Source organism: Clarias gariepinus, chromosome 25, assembly GCF_024256425.1.
Source record: "Clarias gariepinus isolate MV-2021 ecotype Netherlands chromosome 25, CGAR_prim_01v2, whole genome shotgun sequence".
Lineage (NCBI taxonomy): Eukaryota > Metazoa > Chordata > Actinopteri > Siluriformes > Clariidae > Clarias > Clarias gariepinus.
Genome location: NC_071124.1, coordinates 9691447 through 9715763, shown reverse-complemented (window position 1 = coordinate 9715763; position 24317 = coordinate 9691447). Strand labels below are relative to the sequence as shown.

General features: G+C 36.8%; 2 protein-coding genes across 7 annotated transcripts; both read left to right on the top strand.

Annotated features, from left to right (window-relative positions):
• The first annotated feature begins 1572 nt into the window (after positions 1-1572).
• Positions 1573-8339, top strand: get1 (guided entry of tail-anchored proteins factor 1). The gene is made up of 5 exons (XM_053486872.1): positions 1573-1688; positions 3377-3542; positions 4364-4431; positions 4993-5107; positions 6039-8339. Exons 1-5 carry the CDS (start codon positions 1596-1598, stop codon positions 6110-6112), a joined length of 516 nt encoding a protein of 171 aa, XP_053342847.1. The 5' UTR covers positions 1573-1595; the 3' UTR covers positions 6113-8339.
• A 1344-nt stretch (positions 8340-9683) lies between these two features.
• sh3bgr (SH3 domain binding glutamate-rich protein) lies at positions 9684-24111 on the top strand. 6 transcript variants are annotated; one of them, XM_053486866.1, is made up of 11 exons: positions 9684-9798; positions 12338-12523; positions 12708-12788; positions 15492-15683; positions 16103-16132; positions 16451-16480; positions 18826-18849; positions 19153-19179; positions 20202-20228; positions 22893-22947; positions 23250-24111. In XM_053486866.1, exons 1-10 carry the CDS (start codon positions 9754-9756, stop codon positions 22914-22916), a joined length of 666 nt encoding a protein of 221 aa, XP_053342841.1. In that variant the 5' UTR covers positions 9684-9753; the 3' UTR covers positions 22917-22947; positions 23250-24111. The 6 variants fall into 6 exon arrangements, with proteins under 6 accessions (XP_053342841.1, XP_053342844.1, XP_053342842.1 ...); XM_053486869.1 differs by lacking the exon at positions 15492-15683; XM_053486867.1 differs by lacking the exons at positions 18826-18849; positions 19153-19179.
• The last annotated feature ends 206 nt before the right edge of the window (positions 24112-24317 follow it).

Below are 24317 nucleotides of genomic sequence, written 5' to 3'. Positions count from 1 at the left end.
GTAAAAAAGATTGATCAACAATTATGTAACTTTGTATGGAAAAATAAGACTCTTAATTTTGTTAATTTTGCAACGTTAAACAATACCTTTAAGATTAACTGGTTGAGAAATTACTTGAAAAAACCATCCAGTATTTGGAATATTATACCAGATTTGTTATGTAACTACAGTATTGAGAAGATCCCTATTGCTCTTTCTAATTTCCACAAACAAGCACTCTTAGCATGGTCTATGATTTTCAAACACAATTTTTCTCCAACTAGTTACTTCATTTGGAATAATAAGAATATGTTATAAACATAAATCCCCATTTTTTGAGAACTGGTTTAAGAATGGTATCAATCGGGTTAGTCAGTTATTTCATCAAAATGGTTACTTGTTTACTTATCACGAATTTCTTTCTCACTATAATTTTCCTGTTACTCCAAAACAGTTTGCCACTGTGTTTGGTGCTATTCTGAATGGTGTAACTATGTTATTTAAGGGCTATAACAGTGCTTTGATAAGTTCTGAAATGCCTCTCCCAGACCCAGTTGACACATACGTAGGTGGGATATGTTTTAAATCTAAAAATTTGAAAAATAACAGAAATATTCGCTGTCTTTTTCTTAATGACTTGGTGTCCACTCCTTCAGCTGTTTCAAAATGGAATAGATCAGTGGAAAATATTTCGTGGAAAAAGGTTTGGACGCTTCCTAACAAGTATTTATTGGTAAATAAGGTTAAAGAGATCTCTTTTAAGCTTATTCATCAGTACTATCCTGTTAAAACCATTATTATGTCAAAATTCAATTTAAGCATAGATGTGAACTGTACTTTTTGTAACTCGCAACCAGAGACTGTCTTGCATCTTTTCTGGCATTGTGTTTATACAAGAAAACTTTGGCAAGAAATTTGCCAGTTCATTGTAAATTTTATAGACAATGACTTTGTGCTTTTCTTTAAGGATGTTCTGTTTGGAATTTTCACTTTTGAGAAGAAATATGGAGATATTTACTTTCTCTGCAATTTAATTATTTTGCTTGCAAAATTTTTTTATCCACAAATGCAAAGTTATGAAAGTTACCCCGAACTTTTCTTATTTTCAAGAAGATATTAAAATCTATATTGAATCTTTATCTACCTCCTATAACAAAAAGGCAATTAAAACCTTAAATGTATGCTCACTTTTTTATGTTTTTGTATAATTTGTATCTGATTATTTATGTTGTGAGGAAAGATTATGTTAGTTATGCGATTTGTTTATTGCTATGTACTGTTTGGCTATTCTTGAACCCCTGGATCTTTGCCTTAGTATGTGTTTTGTTACATTTGTATTTCTGAGCAAATTTTCAATTAAAAAAAAATTATTAATAATAATAAAAAAAACTATTCACAGACATATGCAACTACTCTGATTGATTTATTTTATTAAAACTGCATATAATGTATGCTTTTATTACACACTTGTATATATATATATATATATATATATAAATTCTGCGTTTTATTTTAACGGAAGAGACATACAGCATCCACTTCCGGTTTTACGGCGCCAGACCTGCTCCTGGGTCCTAGTTGCCACCGGATTGATTAACGTGTCATAAACAAAGAACATGGCTGCCGTCGGGTACAACTGGCTGCTGGTCCTGAGCTCCGTGTTTTTGTGTAATCTCGTCAAAATATTATTACCTTCCATTTCTTCACTCGTAAGTACAGAATCGATGTATCGTGTATTGTCCTGAGGGACATGTTTGACTGTTGTTAGTATGGTGAGGAGGAGCTGTGTGGTACAGTGTAATGAGGCTTTGTGTCAGTGGCTCTCCATCACTGCATGTCCAGGGCTGAGCAGCTCTACATCATTCATCATAGATTATTACATCATCATCATCATCATCATCATTATCATCATCGTTATTATTATTATTATCATCATCGTTATTATTATTATTATTATTATATGTGTGTAAGGGCTGATTGCAATGATGTTATAAATTTAGTCCAATCTCTAACAATTGAGTAGAGATCTGATCTGATATCATCACACACATGTTGTAATAATAATAATAATAATAATAATAATAATGTGCTGATCAGTATATCAATATTTTATTAAATGCATGTATTTAATATATAATACAGTATATATAAACTGTAGGTAATATGACATTCTGTGAATTCAAATTTTTGTAAAAGCAGCTGCTACTAATTGATATATAGTACATTGAATAGTTGCATTCTTAGATGACAAGTTATGTACACATTAAATACATTTGATAGTAACCCCCAGGTCGAGGTAGTTTGAATCTCTTCTCCACTCTGCTCGCATGAAGTTTTTGCATATTTTTTTGGCGCTTACAGTACAGTCTAAAGGTGTGTTGTTGTAGGATTATTGCCATTTCCAAATTGTCAAAATAGTGTGCGATTGGTTGTGTGAATGTGTGTACACACAGGTACGGTAGGTTGCCAGAGGCTGGGTGTCAGCAAAGTAATTTCCCTTACAACAGTGGCCCTTGGTGTATAGTCAAAGTTTGTTGTGGACAGCCGTAGCTCAGTGACGTCGTGATGAATGGATGGTTGGATGAATAGACAGTTGCATGCTCTTACAGTTAACATAAAGCACATACAACAAATGCACGTAAGAGAGGGAAGTGTATTGCACAAAGTTGAGATTTCACATAGTACGCATTTGTAAAAAATGTACAACAGTGTTTCTAAAACATACTTGCAGTGGTAGCCAGCAAAATGGTCTACTGCATACAACAAACTACTACTTTAATATTTAGATTAATTTGATATTCACATTACATTATTAGTTATTATTACTTTTACATTTTATTAATTACACACCTACAGTACAAACCCTCCCCTCCATCTACCCGCATGTGAAAAGTAAGACTAAGTTAAACACTCTTGTGCACAGAGATAGCACTGTTTGTCAAAGCAGGTGACCCTTAAAACTCAGAGCATTTGAACTTTTTTTTGAATTAATGTGTTTTAATAAATATACAGCATATGCGGTCAGGATTGTGCAATAGTGAGTAATCCTTAGACAAATCCTTTTTTTCGCACAACCCAGGCAATATGATGAATTGAATTTTAATTTCATTTTTACCAGCCATACACACATGATAAGAAAGAATTAGCACAGATTCATAAGATCATTCATTTTTTATGTAACCAAATAATAATAACAATAACTAATACAATTAGTAATAAAAAAATTCCAGCAGCAGGGAAATTTATAAGTTTAGAAAAATAATGATCGCTTTTGTTTTACATGACATATCAGAAACCTAAATGCACAGTGTGATGTCTGAACACTGGCAGGATTTCCATATAAGCATCAATTTTTAAAAAGATTTTTCTTTTTTTTTTATACTGTTTGCATGGGAAGCTGTCGAAAATCCTGCAGAAAGATGCTGATCAGGAAATGGAGATGCGAACAGAAATCCAGAACATGAGGTTGGAGCTTTCATCGATAAGCATGATGGATGAATTTGCCAGGTATGCAAGACTGGAGCGCAAAATAAACAAGATGACAGACAAGCTGAAAACTCATGGTAAGAGAACCGGACGCAGCCAAATAAAATGTAAAGATAGAAAATACCCCTAAATTCATAGCGCTAAATTCCACAGAGCAGTATGATAATGTTGTCATACACCGATCAGCCATAACCTTAATACCACAACCAGGTGAACTGAACAAAAATCTATGCTAGCTAAAATGGAAAGGTACCAGAACACCCAGTGTACCACAGCCCAAACCTCTCCTTGCATGGGGCCCAGCAGGCAAAATTCAATTCAGTTCAACTTTTAACAATAATCATTCAGAATCAAAAGCAAAGAGCCCAAGGCCTCTGACCCAGCTTTAATAATAATAAAAAAAAATCATATTCACCCATGGGATCTGCCAAAGAAACAAGTCAGTTCCATGGAGTCCCCACCCCAGAAAACACAGCACCCAAAGAATCTGCTGCCAACACCCTGGTGCCAGACACAATAGCACACCCCCAGAGACCCTGCGGAGTCACTCTCAGAGGGACCAGATCCGTCCTGGTGTCATAAAGGAAAACCCAAAACCTAGGTGGGTTTAAAGATATGGCTGATCAGTGTATAATAAATTTGATCACACCAGGTGAACTAATCTGGTGTGAAAAAACTAATGATCCAAATGACTCGTTTTAGACTCGTTTATTTTTGTTTCTGGTTAAAATGATCAGGATCACACATGTGCTTACACTAAATAGGCACATTTGCTTTTTTAAACTTTTTAAAAACCTATGGCTTAATTCTAATTTTAGGTTAAATTTGAACCTCGCCGTAGCTCCGTAAACTCATGGATTTTCTTACTTTTTTTCAAATGTTATCTTTTGTCATACAGTGAAATCGAGAACGGCTCAACAAGCTAAAATGAAATGGATTGTTAACATCATTTTCTACATTCTTCAAGTAAGTTACATTCATATTTTATTCATGACTTCGAAGACAAAATAGATACAACTTTGTATACTGCTTGTCTAAGAAAGAAACCAAAAATGTAAAAGCAAATATACAAAGGGTGTTTAAGTCAACTCAGGATTTTTGTTTGTGCAGAATAACAGAACACAGTTATGAGAGTAAAAACTATTTTTATTTCTCTGTAGAATTCCCTGCTACATTAATGCTCTTATTCCAGCAGAAATCCCACAAATATTTTTAGTACTTCACTAGTGCTTTGATACCATCAAGGTAGTTTTCTGTACATTGGGCCAAGATTGAACTCTTTCACGAAGATTGATCTGTTTCACGTCTGAAACACGGGCCTTCCAGGAACTCCTGTAACATGTGAAAGTCTCAGTTTGACTTGAACACCCCTTTTAACTGTTTTACAGGACAATTAGCTCATGAATAGTAATAATTTTAACAAAAATACATAAACAGAAATACATAAAACTTTGTATACAACAGTAAATAAGCAGATGTGAGACTTATTACTTCAGAATGTAAAATTTGCTCTTTGTATGATCCTAGGCGGCGTTCATGATCTCACTCATTTGGAAGTATTATGCAGACCCGGTCACTGTGGTTCCTAGCAAGTGGATTTCACCACTGGAAAGACTTGTAGCTTTTCCGTCTGGAGTGGCAGGTAAGGACAGATGGATCAGCAACAAAACATTAATTTATATTGCTATGTGCAAAGGTTTGGCCACCCCATTACACCCCAAATTACATGCGCTGCCCGGAGCAAAGAAAAGAAGAAATTGAATTTCAATGAGCAAATACTTAAGAGACTTTAATTGGACAGTTACTGCAGTGATGAATTTTATTGGACAACAATTTGTATAATCCTGACTGATGCTGTGAGTGGATTCTCAATGGCCAAATTATTCTCCTGTATGAAGCAAAAAAAAACAACTAAAGTAAATGCTGAAATTACTGGAATTGGGTTAAAAACTGTTCAACGCATTATTAAAATCTACAAAAATGGTACATATTCCGCAGTAGACGTACAAGCCCATGAGCAGTGTTATGATCTGGAGTTGCCTTAGTTAAAATTACTTAATGACCATGTTATCACGTCAGGAGAAATTTTCCTCCCTGATGGCACAGGCATTTAGCAGGAATACAATGACAAGATCCATCTGGCTCAAATTGGGAAAGAAGTCTTAAATTGTTTTGCTGGAGGAGGTTTTACGAGATGGTTTGACTTTCCCAATGTCAATAAAAGATTTCGGGGGAAACATTAAACCCTGTCAGAAATGAATGATGGGACGTTGCACAAAGTTGTAAAGTTGCAATGGTTAATGCCAGCATAATCAAAGCCAAAGCCACACTTTCTGCAAAAGTGGTGTCACTAAGTACTGATTTAGTAGGATGTCAAACATTTTTTCATACCACCATTACTGTTTCTTTTTTGTTCTTTGTTTGTAATTAATCAAGGATTTAGTAACTACCTCCTGGTATACCAAAGTACTTGTTAAACTTTTGCATACAACTGCATCATTTACTGTGAGTATACTTTTGTTGCACACAGATATTTTACGTAACTCAACTGGCATTTCTTTGTCTCGGTATAGGTGGTGTTGGAATAACATGCTGGTTGGTGGTCTGCAACAAAGTGGTAGCCATTGGCATTCATGCTTTTAGCTAATTCCTGCTGTTTGACATCTGTCTATGCCTGTGGAAATTTTTCACAAGATGTCAAAAATGTATTTGCAAAATGTGTTGTTAATGAGACTTATTATTTTATTAAATTTTATTATTATTTTGGCTATTAAATTGCCCACTTTGAGTTTAAGTAAGACTGATAAATCCAGTCCCTTTTTTCAGTTGTACAGCAAATAAAATCGCTTTTTGTTGGAAATTTGTCATTTTGAGCACATAACTGTAATTTGATTTTACATATCATTACACATTTTTAACACCACATTTTAAGATGTGTTTAATGTGAGGGGTTTATGGTTAACAAAACTGTAAATACAGCTGTGTCTATTGTACTTGTATATCTCATAAATACAAAAAAAATGGTTCCTGGTAGATTACAGCTAATGAAATCAACATTCCTGAACACATAGTAAAACAATTAGAACTGGATAATGAAAACACTAGTGACCTAATGTAACTATGGTTCTATAAACACTGGATAAAAACCAGGGATGGAGATTGTCATGTGGAAACATTCTTGTATGCATGTAGTCCTGGTAGCAGCAGTGCAGACTTCTTCAACTTGCTTTTAAGTAATGTCCACGCAACGTAGAGGCCCCTCGATGAAGGGCCCGGCTGTGAAGCCTGTTTGTAGGATATGGCAGTAATGTCCATTATCCAGTGGGCAAACCATTTTTATAGGTTTTTATCAAAACCCTGATTTTCATGTCTGGTTGTATTCCAGAATCACTTGCCCACCAAAGCATGCGATGGAAGAATATCACCCTGGCAGGCTGAGCTAATCTCGAGCTAAGAGAGTTGTTAGGAAACCTCATTTCCGTTTATCATGTGCTCCTACAGAGAGAGCTTAAAGGGCGCCATAACAACGGAAGATCTCATTGGTGTTTCAACGTGCACTTTAATCTGAGGACCCAAATTCATTGGCATAGCAAAGAACTTGCCAAGGATTTCAGACCACTTGTGAGAGTAGCGTTAAAAAACAGGGCCTTACTGGTCATTTTTGGGACCATGAGCCAGGACTGTTCAGTTGCCTTGCCTAGATGTAGTCCAAAAGCACCACAGACAAGTGACTCGAGTTCAATTTGCCTTTGTTGAAATGGTCCAACTGTGTTTTGCCAAACTTTTCCCAGATCTGGGACACAACCCCTGGTGCAGATGTAAGGATGGTGTGGCTAAACGCAGGTGGACCCACTTGTGAATTTTTATGCAAGGTGGTCATCACCAACCATGGGCTCTCCTGATGATTGTTATATCATAAAGTAAATAAAGTACATCTGTGTCAAAATAGACCAGTATATGGCAGTATCTTAGAACCAGTAAGAATAACTGCTCTTCTTATCCATGCTAATTTCGCAGTGTGGCTGGAATTCCCCTTTTGACCCCACACTGTCCGTAACCACACTGCAATTGGGCAGCCAATACCTCCACCACTACCCACAAAACACCCCTACTGTATTAAATGCTTTGTTTCTGCAGCAAGTTAGAGATGAGGACACATAACAGTCTGTGGTGCTTAGCACTTAGTGGTTAAGTGACTTCTTAAAGTTCCTCATTTCCAACAGGAATAAGGGACCTAGTAGTTATTGACCTTAGCAAAGGGAAGTAATGTGTGGGGCACTTTGAGACAACAGAGTGTGGCTAGCATTCTCACTGAATCTAGCTGCACTCTTATAGATTGTGTGGCCTGGTCAGTGTTAAGCATCTCTTGTGAAGTGATTGTAAGGCAGGTTGTTGTCCTGAATAGCCTGTTCATTAGTCAGTGCATTTGAAAAATTTGGACCCTTCGTTCAAATGCAGCAGTATTCTGATGCCTCTGGCTACTTGTATGATCGAGGCACCTGCAAACACTTCCGAGACTTTCGGCTGAACAGATACTGTATGTTATTTATAGCAACTACTATGTCACGTGGTGGGTTTTTTAAAAAGATTTTGGCATCTGTGCCAACATGACAAGAAGGTATCCAGGTGATATTCACCAGCCCTGGGGACTAATGGGTAAAACAGAACCTGCTTTATATTTATTGAATTGTGACTGTATTTGTTGATTTTTAATTTTTTTTTTTTAATTTTCAGTTATTTAAACGGGTAGCATTGGTCCACTGTGAAAAAAAACAATCATTCTGCACCCTGTATTTTTGTTTGAATTTGGATATCTACAGTATATTATACTCATTCATGCTTCATGGTGTTCAGTTTCAATAAATAAACACAATATCTGATCAACAGCATTTTTATTTTTGCATATTATTTACATATAAATATACAATTCAGCAACATATTGATTAAACGGGTTGGATTTGTACTCTAACCGTGACATAATTTCTGATCTGCAGAATGATAAAGGAGGTTTTATTTGGATTTGAGATTCTTGTGCCAGTGCCAACTTTAATCTTAGATATCTGCTCAATATTACCTGACCTTTTTTTTGCAGGGCTCAATATTTACTTAGACTCACTATTGCCTGTGGCTGCTGAGTCACTGATAATGTGGCTTCTGGCCCAAAAACGATGAGTCATATGTACCAGTGTCAAGAACGGTGGGAGTGGCAGTGATCTCATGGTGCAAGTATTTTAAAGAAGGTTGTATGTCTGTGAAAGATGATCCTGCCCTGATCCCGTACACACAATATCGGAACTGAACACATAATCATTCATGGACACCACTTGCACATTACAGGAACTGGGAGTTATTGCCACATCCCCCATACAGGCCTGACCTTGCTTCAAACTATTTTCACATGTTTAGAGAATTAAAAGAGTTCTTGGGAGGCCAGAACTTCAGACAAGAAGCAGGCAGTCCAGTCATGGCACCGGCGTAGAAAACTGTCTACCTTGATTGTATTTAAGCACTAGTGCATTAGTGTAGCAAAGGATTCTATAAAGAAATAACTGTTCATTTATTCTGCATAATCAAAAATCCCACTTTGACTTAAAAGCCCCTCATAGTTATAGATGTATAAAAAAGCACACATTTAGCACAGTTGATTATAATTGTAATAAATAGCATGTTTCCATATATATCATAAATGGCAATCACTACCCTATCATAAACCATGTCAAAGGTCAAATCAACATATAAACCTCAATTAAGTGCTTTATAAGATAAAATACATAATTCCTATTAGTAGAATCTTATTTAAATTATTATGACAGGGGCCTTATCATAAGTTTATTTTATAGCAATTTAATTAATAGGGCTGGATTGGTTAATTGGAAAGTGTTGCCTTAATGAATTAAATAACAAATTTGTGTAAAATTGTGTTTAATATATTTCCTCAGTTTCTTCTGAAATGAACTTCTGGCTACATTAATGCTTTCAGCGTGCATAAATTTTGGCAACCTACCTCACTTCTACTTCTGTCTCTAAAGGTGATTAAAAATATCCTGTTTTTCAAAGAAGCTATTCATTAACTGCAGGCCTTCAAACTTTTTTTCGACTGGCCTAATTTGCTATTTTTGTCCATGAGCGAGTTTAAAGTGCGCCTCAGTGCAGATAGACAGCTGAAGTTGCCAATCATTCAGTAAGAGCCACTATCGTGAATCACTGGAGGACAGAAATAGAACTCAGTGCCTTCTGTGCGCTCGAGCCGTGTGAACAACCTACAAGCCTCTCCCCAAAAACTTCACCATGGTTATTAAAGTGTTTCTGGCCTCTTCCTCAGGATCCACAGCGGTAAGTCAGGAAGAGTTTTATTTGTAAACTATATGCTTAATGTCTTGGCCATGGGTCTATTTTTAATATAGATCATAGATATAATGTTTCACTATATGTAGGCGATATTAGTGGTAGGAGCAGCTTGAAAGTTCAGGGGTCTCTATGAGTATAAATCCAAAATAAAATTAAGCTTTAAGATGGATTAATTATTCTGAAAGAGTTGAGGCCACCGTGCAGTTCTTAGCCCTCTTCCAGTTTCCTTATATATCTGTGCAGTCAGAGTTGGATCACATACCAAACCTGCAGAAACACTTAGCCTAGCAGGAGCATGTAGAACATACAGTACAAGGCACAGCTTTTCATAAAAATAAATGTTTTTCATATTCACTATAAGGCTGATTTTACACTGTGCATTTGTTTCTTGTATGTTATCTTATTGTGGCCTTTGCCCTGATAATTAGGTAAATTTAACCCTATGTGTAAGGGATTTTAAAATATTTATAAATATTAATATTAATATTTGATACTGAAAGAGCAGGTGAAAATGGTATCCGTACACCATCAGAATGGATTTTAAATAATGCAATAAACATGCTTTTAAAGTGCATACTATCAGTGTTAATTCAAAAAATTTTTTGCATAAATGTTTTGGAATTACGTCCATTTTTTTCACAAGCTCTAAAGTCATTAGCAGATACAGAGGTTTATTAAGGAGATAAAAGTGCAGGAGTTAATTCAGTGTTTGGTAGCTGTTCACGAGAACTCTCAGTACGCCGTCCAAACAGGTAATGATACAAGTGATGATGTGCAAGGAAGCCTAAATAGCTAGGCCTATAAAATAAATACACCTATTAGAGAAGTGGCAGAAACTTTAGGAGTACATTCATCGGTAAGAAGGCATGATTTGTTGACCTCAACAACACGAAAAGGCTTGGAAGATCACAGAAAACAACTAAGGATTATACCAGAATTATTTCCTTATTAAAGGAAAAAAAATCTACGCAACCAATTCAAGAACACTCAGGAGGATATATGTAGGTGTATCAAAAATTGTCAAAATCTATATAATGTAGGTTTTTTCACTATCTACAGTTAAGAGACACTTTCATGAATATAAATGAATAGGGTCAATCTAGAGATGTGAACCACAGGTAACACTGAAGAACCAAAAGCCCAGATTTAGAGAAAAATCTTTTTAAAAGCTCAGCTCTAAAACAAGAATTACTGAAAGAGAAGAATAGTAAGAAGCAAAGAAAAGGCTCATGATCCAAAGTACAGTATATTATTATACCATATCAAATCATTGTTAAACATAATGGAGATAATGTTATGAGGCATTTATAGCTGCAACTGGCTCACTAGTGTCTATTAATGATGTGACTTTTGATAGAAGTAGCAGGATGAATAAAAAGTGTATAGAGGTATACTTACTGCTCTGATTCCTGCAAAAATAATAACTGGACAATGCTTTACAGTACAGATGGACCATAACCAAACACAAAACTCAACTCAGAAAGACCCAGAGACAAGGAGCACCTGAGGGTAGCTCAAGTAAGGGAACTCAGGGTTTGGTCCATGGTCCATGATCATCGGTTCTGGACTTCAGGAAGTCGTTTTCTGTAGACTGAAGTTTTTGCATCCAATCCAATTACTTTATTTGAGCCTGTGATAATGAATAAACAAGGTGTGTGTGTACATTTCAAACACATCTTGCTTTCATCTTTTTTTCCTGAAAGTGTAACGTCTACACAACTGGGTCAGAGCAACTCGAAAACAGCAGAATGTTTTCAATCTGTCAGTGGTCTAAAGGAGGAAAACTGGTGAACTGGTGACAGGGGCATGGGTGGCCAAGGTTAATTGATGCACATGGGAAGTAAAGACCGGCCCACATACTGTAGTCCGATCCACAAGAAAAAAAAAGAATCGCTACTTTTTGCAAATTTCGCAAATTGCTGAAAAGGTTGATGCTGGTTCTGATACAATTGTGTGTAATGCTGTATGTGCCAAATACAAATACATTAACACCAGAGAAAATGTCACAGTTTTAAAGGAACTAGATTTGGATTTATTTGACAGTGTCTTCTTGAATTGGGTGATATTTTAGTCCGTTAATGATTATAATCTGACCAAGGCACTGGTTGCTCAGTGATAGATGTTTCACCTGCCGTGTGAAAGGCCAGGGTTTGATTCCCAAGCTGGTGCCCAAACCACAGCCACAGTGCCAGTCCCAAGACCAGATAAAATGGGAGGGTTGTGCCAGGAAGGGCATCCGACGTAAATCCTGTGCCAAGCTTTTATGTGCGGACCGGATGGTCTGCTGTGGCGACCCCTTGCTGGGAGCAGCCGAAAGACCAACAACTGCAACAATGATTACAATCAGAGCAACAGCCAATATATGAGGATGTCTTATCTTCAAGTTTGCTATGATTATATCTGTACTGCTTCTTGTAATTTAGAGAACGAGATCTGGATTTTTAGTTGGTATTGGCAAATAATCTGGAAAATGGTAGATTGGTGCATTTTCATTTGTGTATATATACTGAACTCATTTCAACAGATCAAAAAGAAGCAGCAAGATGTGCTTGGGTTTCTGGAAGCTCTCAAAATTGAATATGCGCAGCTTGACATTGCTTCAAATGAAGAAAATCGCATGTGGATGAGAGAGAATGTACCTGGAGACAAGAAGCCATCCAATGGAATCCCACTCCCACCTCAGATCTTCAATGAGGACAACTACTGCGGGGTTAGTCTCTTACTGATGCCATGGTGTACTTACAGGAATTAGATCTATAGATCAAGAATTTGCATAAGCTTGTAGTGGAGCTTTCTTGTAGTTAACCTGGTAAAATACCTTGAAATATAGTTAATAAAATATTTTGCTGGACTTCATCAAGACAAATCTACAGAAACAATGTCATGTGTTACAGGACTATGACACATTCTTTGATGCTAAGGAGGACAACTCAGTTTACGAATTCTTGGGTTTGGCCCCTCCACCTGGCTTCAAGGTCAGTATTTTTGATTTATGAGTATATGTTTTGAAGAGACATTTAGATTTCTAGATGTGCTTATACTTGTAGAAGTTGCTGTTTTCTTGTCTTGCTTGATACCCAGTTGTAGAAGGTTTATGAATAAACTGATAACATTGGAATAAATTGGTAATTAAACTTTTTGATTCTGCCAAAATAAATAGCACACAAATAATTTTTCTTTTTTGTTGTTCAATAACCTCCACCCAAATATTTCCTATAGATGTTATGTTCATGCCTTCAAAACAAAGAAATTTCTTCCTATAAAAACAGTGCTTCTGGAATTTGTACTGTATTTATAACTGTAACTGTGATTATGAGAACTTTATTTCTTGCAAAAATTGTCTTTTCAGGTCATGCCACACCATATTAGTTGGATTAAGGTCTGGACTCTGGACTATTATCGTTTCCTAACACAATTTTTGCATGTTGTCGGTCACTGCGATTGCATTATCCAACCTCTGCTAAAGGTTCTTTATGCAGTGGTGACTTTTTTTTTCTTTCAATGACTGCAAGCTCTCCAGGCTCTGAGGCAGCAGAGATATCTCAAACAATGATGCTTCCTCCACCATGCTTCATGTTTGGGATGGGGTTATCTATTTGTACCTCTTTTGTCCAGAAAATATTCTGATATGCTTAAATTGTGTGTAGAACCTAGGGTTAGTCATGACTTTAAGCAGATTGTTTTTGTCTATTATTTTGGTAGCGAAAGGTCACACCACAATTTCATGAATAAGTAGTACAGGATAATAGAGAAAATTTAATTCGCAGCTCAAAATGATTCACATTTGCAGCTCTGCAGTGCAGACAGAAAGTTGTCAGGTACTTTCAAGTTTTCTATACTTTATGTTTCACACTCAAATTAAAACGGATTTAAATCCTTTTTTCTGTTCATTCTACACGCAAAATTCCACAATGACAAAGTAAAAACAGTATTTAGAATGTTTTGTTTGTTTTTTAAGAAATAAAGACTGAAATGTTCAATTTATGGAAGTATTCAAACCCATCACTTAGTACCGTTAAAAGTACATTTTATAGCAATTGACAAGCTCAAGCCCACACCTTACTTTGGGAAGTTTTTTCCATACTTCTTCACAGAATCATTCAAGTTCAACCAGGGTGGATTGGCATAACCATTTTTCATATACATCCACTTTCCCCTATATTCTGACCAGTCCCCCAGTCACAATCATAGAAAGACATCACCAAAGCACGATGCTGTCAAAGAGATGGTTTTAATGAGGTGATTCACAGTACACACTGTGATTTCCTCGACACACTGCATGGGGAATTTTATGCAAATAGCTCAGTCTCATTGTTTGATCACCGTTAGGTGCTTCATGTGCCTTTTAGTGAGGAACTGCTTTTGTTAGGCCAGCCTTCCATAAAGGACTTATTTGTGGACTGCTGCCTTCTGTAAGGCTCTCCCATTTCAACAAGGGAACTCAGGATCTCAATTATAATAACCCTTGGGCTCTTGGTTACCTGTCTTCAGCCCTGAGTACACACTTTGGCTGGACAGCCAGATAAACTTTTCAGTTCCATTCTTTTTTTTTTTTAACATTGTCACAAAGGAGCTTTTACGGAAAAAAAAAAAATGGAACATTTGAAACACATGAACAAAAAAAACAATTGTTCATGATGAGCAACTCATGGATGGTGGCAAGCAGAAACTCCCGGAGATGACCAGAGAAAGAAACCAGACTTAAAAGTTAATCCATATTCATTTGGGTGATATCAGATAGTACCATCATAAATCAATCACTGCTATATCTATTTATTATAAGGTCTAAATTCAATTATGGAAGAAAAAAGGTGTTTACGTCAATAAGGTTTTGTTTATAAGGTTTTTGGCGATTTCTGTCCTAAAGCCTAAATTAGGAATGTACAAACCATTACACAATAACTGCCAGCATAAGCCCAGTCCAAGGTCATTTTCATGGCCAAAAAGGGGAATCATCCTCATTCAGCACCTGCATCCCCAAACAGACCACATGGCACCATTCTCAGAATTAGCCAGAGACCTCCATGTGACAATCAAAAGCTGGGCACCAGGATGTGTCGGACAAGTCCAGAGGTCAGCAGATGTTGTTGGGATATCTGGTAACTCAGGAGCGCCATGTGCAGCTCAACAGAAGACAAAGAAAGAGATAACAAAATATCTTTTTTGTCTGTTTATTAATGGAATTCATCATTTGCCCTTAGTTATAAAAAAACTTTTAGTGATCATATAGGCACTACACATGTGATGAAGTCTTGCCTGAAAACACTGAAGCATTCATGTGAATACCATCAAGCATACCTTACCCAGAAAGTTAAGATTTCAGCTGATTTGCAAATGGAACATTGCTGTTCACATTTTTTTTTTCTTCTCCCAACCACACACTATTTTACTCTGTATTGACACTAATACAGTATATGTATTTTTAATTTAAACAAAATAGGAAACAGCATATGAGGAAAATAATGCCGTTATCTTCATATCATTAACTTTCATTATTATTTTATATTTGCTCTCAGGTTTGCTTGGTATCCTGTTGGCCGTCTTTGGCAATCCCCTACTGCTAATACACCTGATTCAAAAATTGAAATTTAGCTAATCAGTTGGATCGCGTGTATCAGCAGTATTATCATATATATATACCTGTCTTTTGGGGTGGATGCTGATCTCTATACCTTTAGAAAGAGGCAATCACAGAAGAGGAACAGAATGAAAACACACCTGCGTTGACTTCACTGGGGGAGGAAGGAGGAGAAGAGATTAAGGAAGAGGTCGAGCATAAAGAGGAAAAACAAGAGGCAGAAGAGGAAGAAGAAGAAAATGAAGAGGAAGCAAAAGAGGAAGAGGAGGAAACAGAAGTAGCACAAGAGAGTGTAATTTAGCTGGTTGATTATTAAACACTTTCCTCCTGGTGCATTGCTTTCTTCCCTTTACATCTCATCCACTCTCTAAACAATGCATACTTTTTCCTTCCCTCTCCCTGATCTCCAAGGATTTGCCTTCTCCACACTTCTCCCTTAACTTCCTACCTGTAACACATTAATTCTGAGTTTGTTGTTCTTCAGGTTTGTTGGATGTACAGTACCTCCATCTCCAATTGTAGCCATTTCCTCATTTTCCCTTTGTGTCATCACACATCTCTCACTGCATGATTAGCAGCACCATTTTATATGTTTTATATAAATGATCAAGTTAATTAGCGGGTTTTTAAGTTTGAGATAATGTAAAAGACTTCTGAGTTCTTGACAGGAATTGCATACTAATGGAGAAATTATCTTTATCTTTCCAACAGAAAACATCTTTAGCTGAGGAGGAAGAGCAGGTAAAGTACAGAATCAGATTCTCATTATTTACTCTTAATGAGGGGAGTTTTTGCGTACTCATTGGCCCAATGAACTCGACAGGAAAGGTGTGAGTGTACCTAGCACCAGAAATAAAGTATTTTGCATCATAAATTGAGTCTGGATGTAATCCAAAATGGACAGAAGATAGATGATGGGAGATGATTTGTAGGACTTACTAATATAGTGTAAAAAGAGTCCTCAGTCCACAAAGGAAGATAAAAAAAAATTAAGGAAATTTGTTCAATTTATTTTTTGTGTAATTTTTGACAGCACTGTATTTTCTGCCTCTTTGACAGGAAGGTGAAGTAGAAGAAGAATACGAACAGGTAACATGATCTTAAACAAAAAAAAGTCTAGGACCTGCAGTACATTATAAATGAGGACTGGTTTCTTAATTAGTTTAGTAGATAGATAGATACATAGATAGATAACTAGATAGCTAGACGGCTGGCTGGATGAATGGACGGTTGGTTGGTTGGTTGGTTGGTTGGTTGGTTGGATGGATGGACGGACGGACAGATGGACTGACAGTTAGTTGGATGGATGGATGGATGGATAGCTGGATGGATGGATGGATAAATGAATGGTTGGTTGGTTGGTTGGTTGGTTGGATGGATGGACAGACTGATGGACTGACAGTTAGTTGGATGGATGGATGGATGGATGGATAGATGGATGGATGGTTGGATGAAGGGGTGGATGGTTGAATAGATAAGCGATGGATGAGCGATGAATGAATGCTTTATTGTTCCTGAAGGAAATTCCAGAAAAGACCTGCTAACTGAGCTACTTGATGGCTGCCACTTGCGTCAGTACTCAGAAGTGTGTGTAGTAATGATTATTTGTTTGATAGTTAATTAAATAATGCTTTCTCCATTTCTATTTTTCTTTCAGGAAAAAACTAATTAGTTTATTAGCTATTTCCAGGGGGAAAAATCAACCTATTGTTTCAGATATAAACGACTAAAGTGTGTTTAAACTTGTTTCAACTCCTCTCACCAGAGCGTATCTGGAGCATATACCTGGAGCGAATACCTCATGCATGCACTCTGTCAGCTTGTTTCTTTTTCCAGCTTCTTCTTTTTTTTTTTTGGTCTTGTGTCTCATCCCTATTTTCTTTCCTTAGCCTCTCATTTGCAAGTTTCTCTCCTTTAATACATTTGTTTTTCCACAAGGGCTATATGGATCCTACATGGATTGGGAATTGGCTTTTAACTGTTCCTTTTCAGCACATCATACATGCAGACCACAGGCTTATTTTAGTTAATCTTTCTGTTAGAATTGCAATTTACTCTACTGTTTAATTGATATTGCCTCAGGTTCTTAGTTTTCAGATTCATTCAGTATATGAACCTAATTAAAAGACCTTCATGTTAAAGTCATTATTTAATTTGTGTTAAATAATATTCTGGCTGCTGGGGGTCTAAAGCATTTTTCCACCAATGGGCCTAGTTGTTTATTAGTTAATACAGTTTAGATTAAACGCATTTCAGTCAACTCTCATAATAATAATAATATTAATAATAATAATAATAATAAATTTGTTTATGGTGGGTTGCGATTTTCAACAATGAAACATAAAAAACGAATGCCTGGCTGTTTCTAGACCCTATTTTGAGTATCACTGGCCTAATCACTGGTCGTAAATTGGGGGGGATCAAATATGGTAACGACTAGAAAAAAAATCAGCATCAGAAAGGCACCATTTAAACCGTCTTAATAATACAATGCAAAAAAATGTGTAATGATTAGAATATTAAATCTTATGACTCACGTGTTCACATGATGATACAATTTTCTCAAGAAAGATGATTTAATATCACTGTACCCCTGAGGAAAACTCCATTTACGGTGTGAATGGATTTCTTTACCCTGAGGCATTAATCATGCAGCAGGCCTAGCCATGAGGACACATCTCATAGAAGCCATTTATTATCAAGAGATTATGTTTGTTATTTTACTCCACTAACACATATACCTCTGAGACTTGCAAAACTAGCGTTGAGCTGTCAACCGTCAGTGTAATCAACGAGGTGAAAGTAAAATAAGGTTAAATAAAACATTGAAATAAATAAAAAATAAAATAAATAAAGTCTTACTGTGGACTGTAACAAGCTTCTCTCACCCATGCTGGCGACCAACAGTTGTAATTAACGATTGTTAGGACACCTGTGGCACGCAGTGATGCGTATAGTTAAACGTTCCAGTGCTGTTATGCTCTTTATCTGCACTCATGGAATGCCTCTTGTCCAATCAAATTACTCGTTTTAAACTACTCACTCACTCATTGTCGTACTGCTTTATCCTGTATTCAGGGTCGCGGGGAGGTCTGGACCCTATGCCATTAGACGGCGGGTTACACCATGGACAGGGTGCCAATCCATCGCAGGGCACACACACTAACACACTACGGGCAATTTGGGAAGGCCAATTTCTGTCTAAACTAAATGTTTTAAATTTCAACAGTTATCTATTTCAGGTTTGCATTTGTTTTATTTTAACTTTTCTGCCCTTACAAGACTGCTCTTTTCTTGCTCTCTGTGGAGCAGGGTGTGCTAAACCCTCAAATTGGGTCATACTGTATTATGTATAGAAACATAAAAAGAACAGTTCATAGCTTTTTACATCTTTAAACACTTTTTGCCCCTTCTGTCCATCTACTTTCCTTCAGGAAGAAGAGGACTTGGCGTCTGAGGTAACCTGACTTGTGTGGGACTATTTTCTTTAAAAACTGTATGGGTTTGGTTTACAGTAGACACCGTGATCTGGGTTTATTTCTCATAGTCCTCACCTTTCTCCTCTCTAACCACCTCTATTCCTAGCCTGCTGATTTGATTCTCTTCCAAACACTCCATACACAAAAGGACTCTTTTATTCCTTTTACTGCATGTGTGTGTCCTGTGTGTGTCATGTGTCTGTGTGTTTGTGTATCTTCTCTTTTTTGCTACCTACTGTACCATGCAAGCAATGCCTTTGACCCACTGCGGTTCTTTCTTAGGAGGAGGAAGAACTTCAACAGCTTGAGGTAGAACACAACACTTCATGATTTCACTCCCCCATCTCTCTCTCTCTCTCTCTTTCTCTCTCTCTGCTCTCTCTCTCTCTCTCTCTCTCCATCTCCCTGTGTAATGTGTCAAAGTGATGGTTGTGGACCAAACCTAATAAAGGGCCATAAATACTTGTAATGCTTAAACCACTGTGCTGCTGAATTCTGCAATCTGATTAGTCAGAAGAAGTTGATTAGTTTTCTATAACCCTATGCCTATGATGTAGTGTGAGCTACTGTACAAGGCAAATTATAGGTACCTATTCATCTGCTTATTCTAATTACATTATAAATGCAAACTCATTCAAGGGGATTTGTGAATAAAAGATTATTTAGCAAAGCAAATAAAAATCATGTCAAGGTTAATTTTTTAAATGAAAAAAAATATATATATATTTACGGCATTTGGCAGACACCCTTATCCAGAGTAACTTACACTTTACATTATACATCTGAGCAACTTGGTCGAGGGCCCAACAATGGCAATTTTGTGGTGTTGCTCTCTCTGTCTCTCTCTGTCTCTCTCTTTCTCTCTATTTCTCTCTCTCTCTCATTCTTTCTCTTTTTCTCTTCCTCTTCTTTTCATTCTGGACCTTATTATCTCTGCTTTGCTTTCCTCTTTGGTGTCTCTAGTCAATCAATGTCTGAAATCTCTCTCTGCTCAAACTGCTCTCATGCATCTTTTCCCCATTTAATCATATTACAGGGGAAAAAATCATCTGTCTCTGGACGCAGTTTCTTTTTTCACACATGAACACTCGTTCAGTGTTGCATTGTGCTTTTTTTTCAGTGACTGAAACAGACCTCCATTTTAGCCTGATTACACACACACACACACACACACACACACACACACACAGCATCTCATGTAGCTTGCCTGTAGGTGTCTGTAGCTTGCTTCCTGTTGTTGTCATTGTTGCACTACTGTATTTAATATCAAAAACCTTTTTTTTTTGCATTTTTTAATCGATTTTTCTGCTGCTATTTCTGTGACTCAATAGGAAGAAGAAGAGGCGCAAGCATCAGAGGTATAAAGCCTCATTGTATTGCATGTGTAGTGATTTTAAAGAGCAGGGATATTAACAGGTTTTTTGTGCTGTGTTAAAATAAAAGACTTAAATACAAAAATACAAAAATCTAAATACAAAAATCTAATTTGTATTCCAATTCTTTTCTGTTCTGAATTAAAAATAATTTTTCTGATCACAAAATGTTTGAGACAATAAGATACAATTTATAAATATAAATGTAAGAACTCCAGCAGCAACCTCATTTCCCTTCTCATGTGTTTCACCCACTTTGCATTTAGCATCACCAGTATACTAATCACCTGCCTGTCAATCATTCATATTATCTCTCATATGATTAATTTAGATGTTTTTATATGTTAAGTCACTGTGTGGCTTAATACACAAAAACATTACTCTAAAACAGGTCAAATACTGGAACTGGATTCAAAATGTGAGAGCCAGTAGGTCCATCAGGAAGCATGAAGAACTATTCCTCAAGGGTACATGACTTTTGATCCAGGTTAAATTTGTGATGAATCTTAGTGCAATGTTACAGGCACAGTAACATACCTTATGTTTGAATCCATCAAGTCAAGATCTGATCGTTTAGAATCTGTTTTAAACCAAGACCTCACAGCAAACATACAGTGGTGTGAAAAACTATTTGCCTCCTTCCTGATTTCTTATTCTTTTGCATGTTTGTCACACAAAATGTTTCTGATCATCAAACAGATTTAACTATTAGTCAAAGATAACACAAGTAAACACAAAATGCAGTTTTTAAATTATGTTTTTTATTATTTAGGGAGAAAAAAAATCCAAACCTACATGGCCCTGTGTGAAAAAGTAATTGCCCCCTGAACCTAATACCTGGTTGGGCCACCCTTAGCAGCAATAACTGCAATCAAGCGTTTGCGATAACTTGCAATGAGTCTTTTACAGCGCTCTGGAGGAATTTTGGCCCACTCATCTTTGCAGAATTGTTGTAATTCAGCCTTATTTGAGGGTTTTCTAGCATGAACCGCCTTTTTAAGGTCATGCCACAACATCTCAATAGGATTCAGGTCAGGACTTTGACTAGGCCACTCCAAAGTCTTCATTTTGTTTTTCTTCAGCCATTCAGATCGCTTCAGTTTGAGTTGACGAACAGATGGCCGGACATTCTCCTTCAGGATTTTTTGGTAGACAGTAGAATTCATGGTTCCATCTATCACAGCAAGCCTTCCAGGTCCTGAAGCAGCAAAACAACCCCAGACCATCACACTACCACCACCATATTTTACTGTTGGTATGATGTTCTTTTTCTGAAATGATGTGTTACTTTTACGCCAGATGTAACGGAACACGCACCTTCCAAAAAGTTCAACTTTTGTCTCGTCGGTCCACAAGGTATTTTCCCAAAAGTCTTGGCAATCATTGAGATGTTTTTTTAGCAAAATTGAGACGAGCCTTAATGTTCTTTTTGCTTAAAAGTGGTTTGCGCCTTGGAAATCTGCCATGCAGGCCGTTTTTGCCCAGTCTCTTTCTTATGGTGGAGTCGTAAACACTGACCTTAATTGAGGCAAGTGAGGCCTGCAGTTCTTTAGATGTTGTCCTGGGGTCTTTTGTGGCCTCTCGGATGAGTTGTCTCTGCGCTCTTGGGGTAATTTTGGTCGGCCGGCCACTCCTGGGAAGGTTCACCACTGTTCCATGTTTTTGCCATTTGTGGATATTTGGATATTGCCATTTGTCCCAAAGCTTTAGAAATGGCTTTATAACCTTTACCAGACTGATAGATCTCAATTACTTTTGTTCTCATTTGTTCCTGAATTTCTTTGGATCTTGGCATGATGTCTAGCTTTTGAGGTGCTTTTGGTCTACTTCTCTGTGTCAGGGAGCTCCTATTTAAGTGATTTCTTGATCACAGGTGTGGCAGTAATCAGGCCTGGGGGTGACTACAGAAATTGAACTCAGGTGTGATAAACCACAGTTAAGTTATTTTTTAACAAGGGGGGCGATCACTTTTTCACACAGGGCCATGTAGATTTGGAGTTTTTTTTCTCCCTTTATAAAGTAAACCTTCATTAAAAACCTGCATTTTGTGTTTAATTATGTTATCTTTGACGAATAGTTAACGGTTTTTGATGAGCAGAAACATTAAAGTGTGACAAACATGCAAAAGAATAAGAAATCAGAAAGGGGGCAGATAGTTTTTCACACCACTGTATATGACTTCCTCCATGATATATATATATTTTTGCTTTAATCAGATTCCCTTAAAGTTTAACAGATCTGGACCAGATCACAAACTACTTTACTAGCAAATGATATTAATTCAGAACGCTGGGATAAACATGATGACTCCATTACCCAATGTCTCTCTTTCTCTACTCATGAAGGTTTTGCGCCTTTAATAAAGTTTTTGCTTTAAGACAAAGACACCCCTGAACTATCTACCATTCAAAACTGAAAATGTAAATGTTGTCCGGATGGATGAGTCAGGAACGCTTTCCCTATCAATCCTTAATGCCCAGGGAAGAAGTGGACTGTGCCAACTACATGGACTTTCTTTTTCCCCTCTGTAATCCCTCATTTGAAACATTTGCATCCTTTTAAACTTTCCTCAAACATGACAACTGATGACCTTAACTAAAACAGGCCTTATTTTGAGTTAGACCCATTCTGATCTGTTTTGTGCTACAGGAGGAAGAGGAGGCGGAAGACTGAGGATGGGACACAGAGGATCAGGACAATTGAGGTATTAGTTGTTTTTAACACCTACCACTAGATGGAGCAACAGGGTCAATTAAATCAAAACATTGCAGCCTGATTTAGTGGTTAGCACCATCACCTTGCACTACCAGGGTTTATAATCTTAATTGCTAGTAATGGCTAGAATTAATATCAATTAAGATAATACAATTTGCATTGCTTGAAATTTACAACAATCAATCAATCAATCAATTAATCAATCAATCAATCAATCAATCAATCAATCGCTCTTATGATTATACATTGATTCTGACATCAAAAATAACCAACTTTCCGATGATGTGTTAGATTTTTAGGTTCACAAATTTTGACCACCCCACCCACCGTGACAGCTCCTGCTTGAAGACCATGAAGATGTTTAGCACAGGACATTTTCCACACAATGGTCCTGGAGTGCATGTTCACATGGACACTTTCTGGAACTTGGACATGAACATCAGCACCACCAAACTTGAAAGAAACTGCTGTTTTCCTTCCTTTTTATCTACCTTTAGTACTTTTTTTTTACTATGATGAATTCAAAGGAAGGAGATTTTGTAAAATCTAAAGATTTACCGGTTAGCAAAAGTGCTTCTGCATTGCTCTTCTCAGTGCATGTTTCATGTTTAGAAGGAAGAACTGCTGTTTTTAAATAATACTGACAATCTTGCAGAACTTTTTACTTGTAGGCAGGCAGAGAGTTTGATGGCTGGAAGTAAACTGCTCTTTCAAATCACTATCTGTGGTCTTATTATCATGTAGTTATGTACATGAAGTACCACAGGAGCACTGATATTATTGCATAATTTTGATCATTTCTATTTTTCTTGCTGGCTCGGTTTGCAGGGCTGCAGCTTGATGTCATTAATAAGATCTATTTTCCAGAAAATCATACAGGTGAATTGATTTCTGAATGTGCACTATATCCTATTATTTAACCAAACCTATTCTTAGTCTTGTTCGAAAAAAAAGGAAAAAACAAAAAACAAACAAAAAAAAACCCCATAATGTTCTGTTATTAACAGGGGCCTGTCTGTCTCTATCTCCTTTTGATTTAAGGTGTAAGTTCCGGCTGTAGGCTGCTGTAGTCATGTATGAACTGAAAAGAACTTTTGTTTAACATGAATTACTGAAAATAACTGAATGCCATTAAAACGTCTGTGGCGTAAGATACTCTGCTTCATTATTTACTGGTTTATTTCATACGAGAAACATCCTCTTGGTAATACAGGGTGTCCACAAAATTATCCATGTATAATGGAAATGATCCCTTCAAGGCCAGGTTGTGAGAGGAAAAGATACAGAACAAATATACTTTTAAGGAAGTGCAATTACATGCATGACACCAGATGTGTTAACATGAGTTCTAGACTGTGT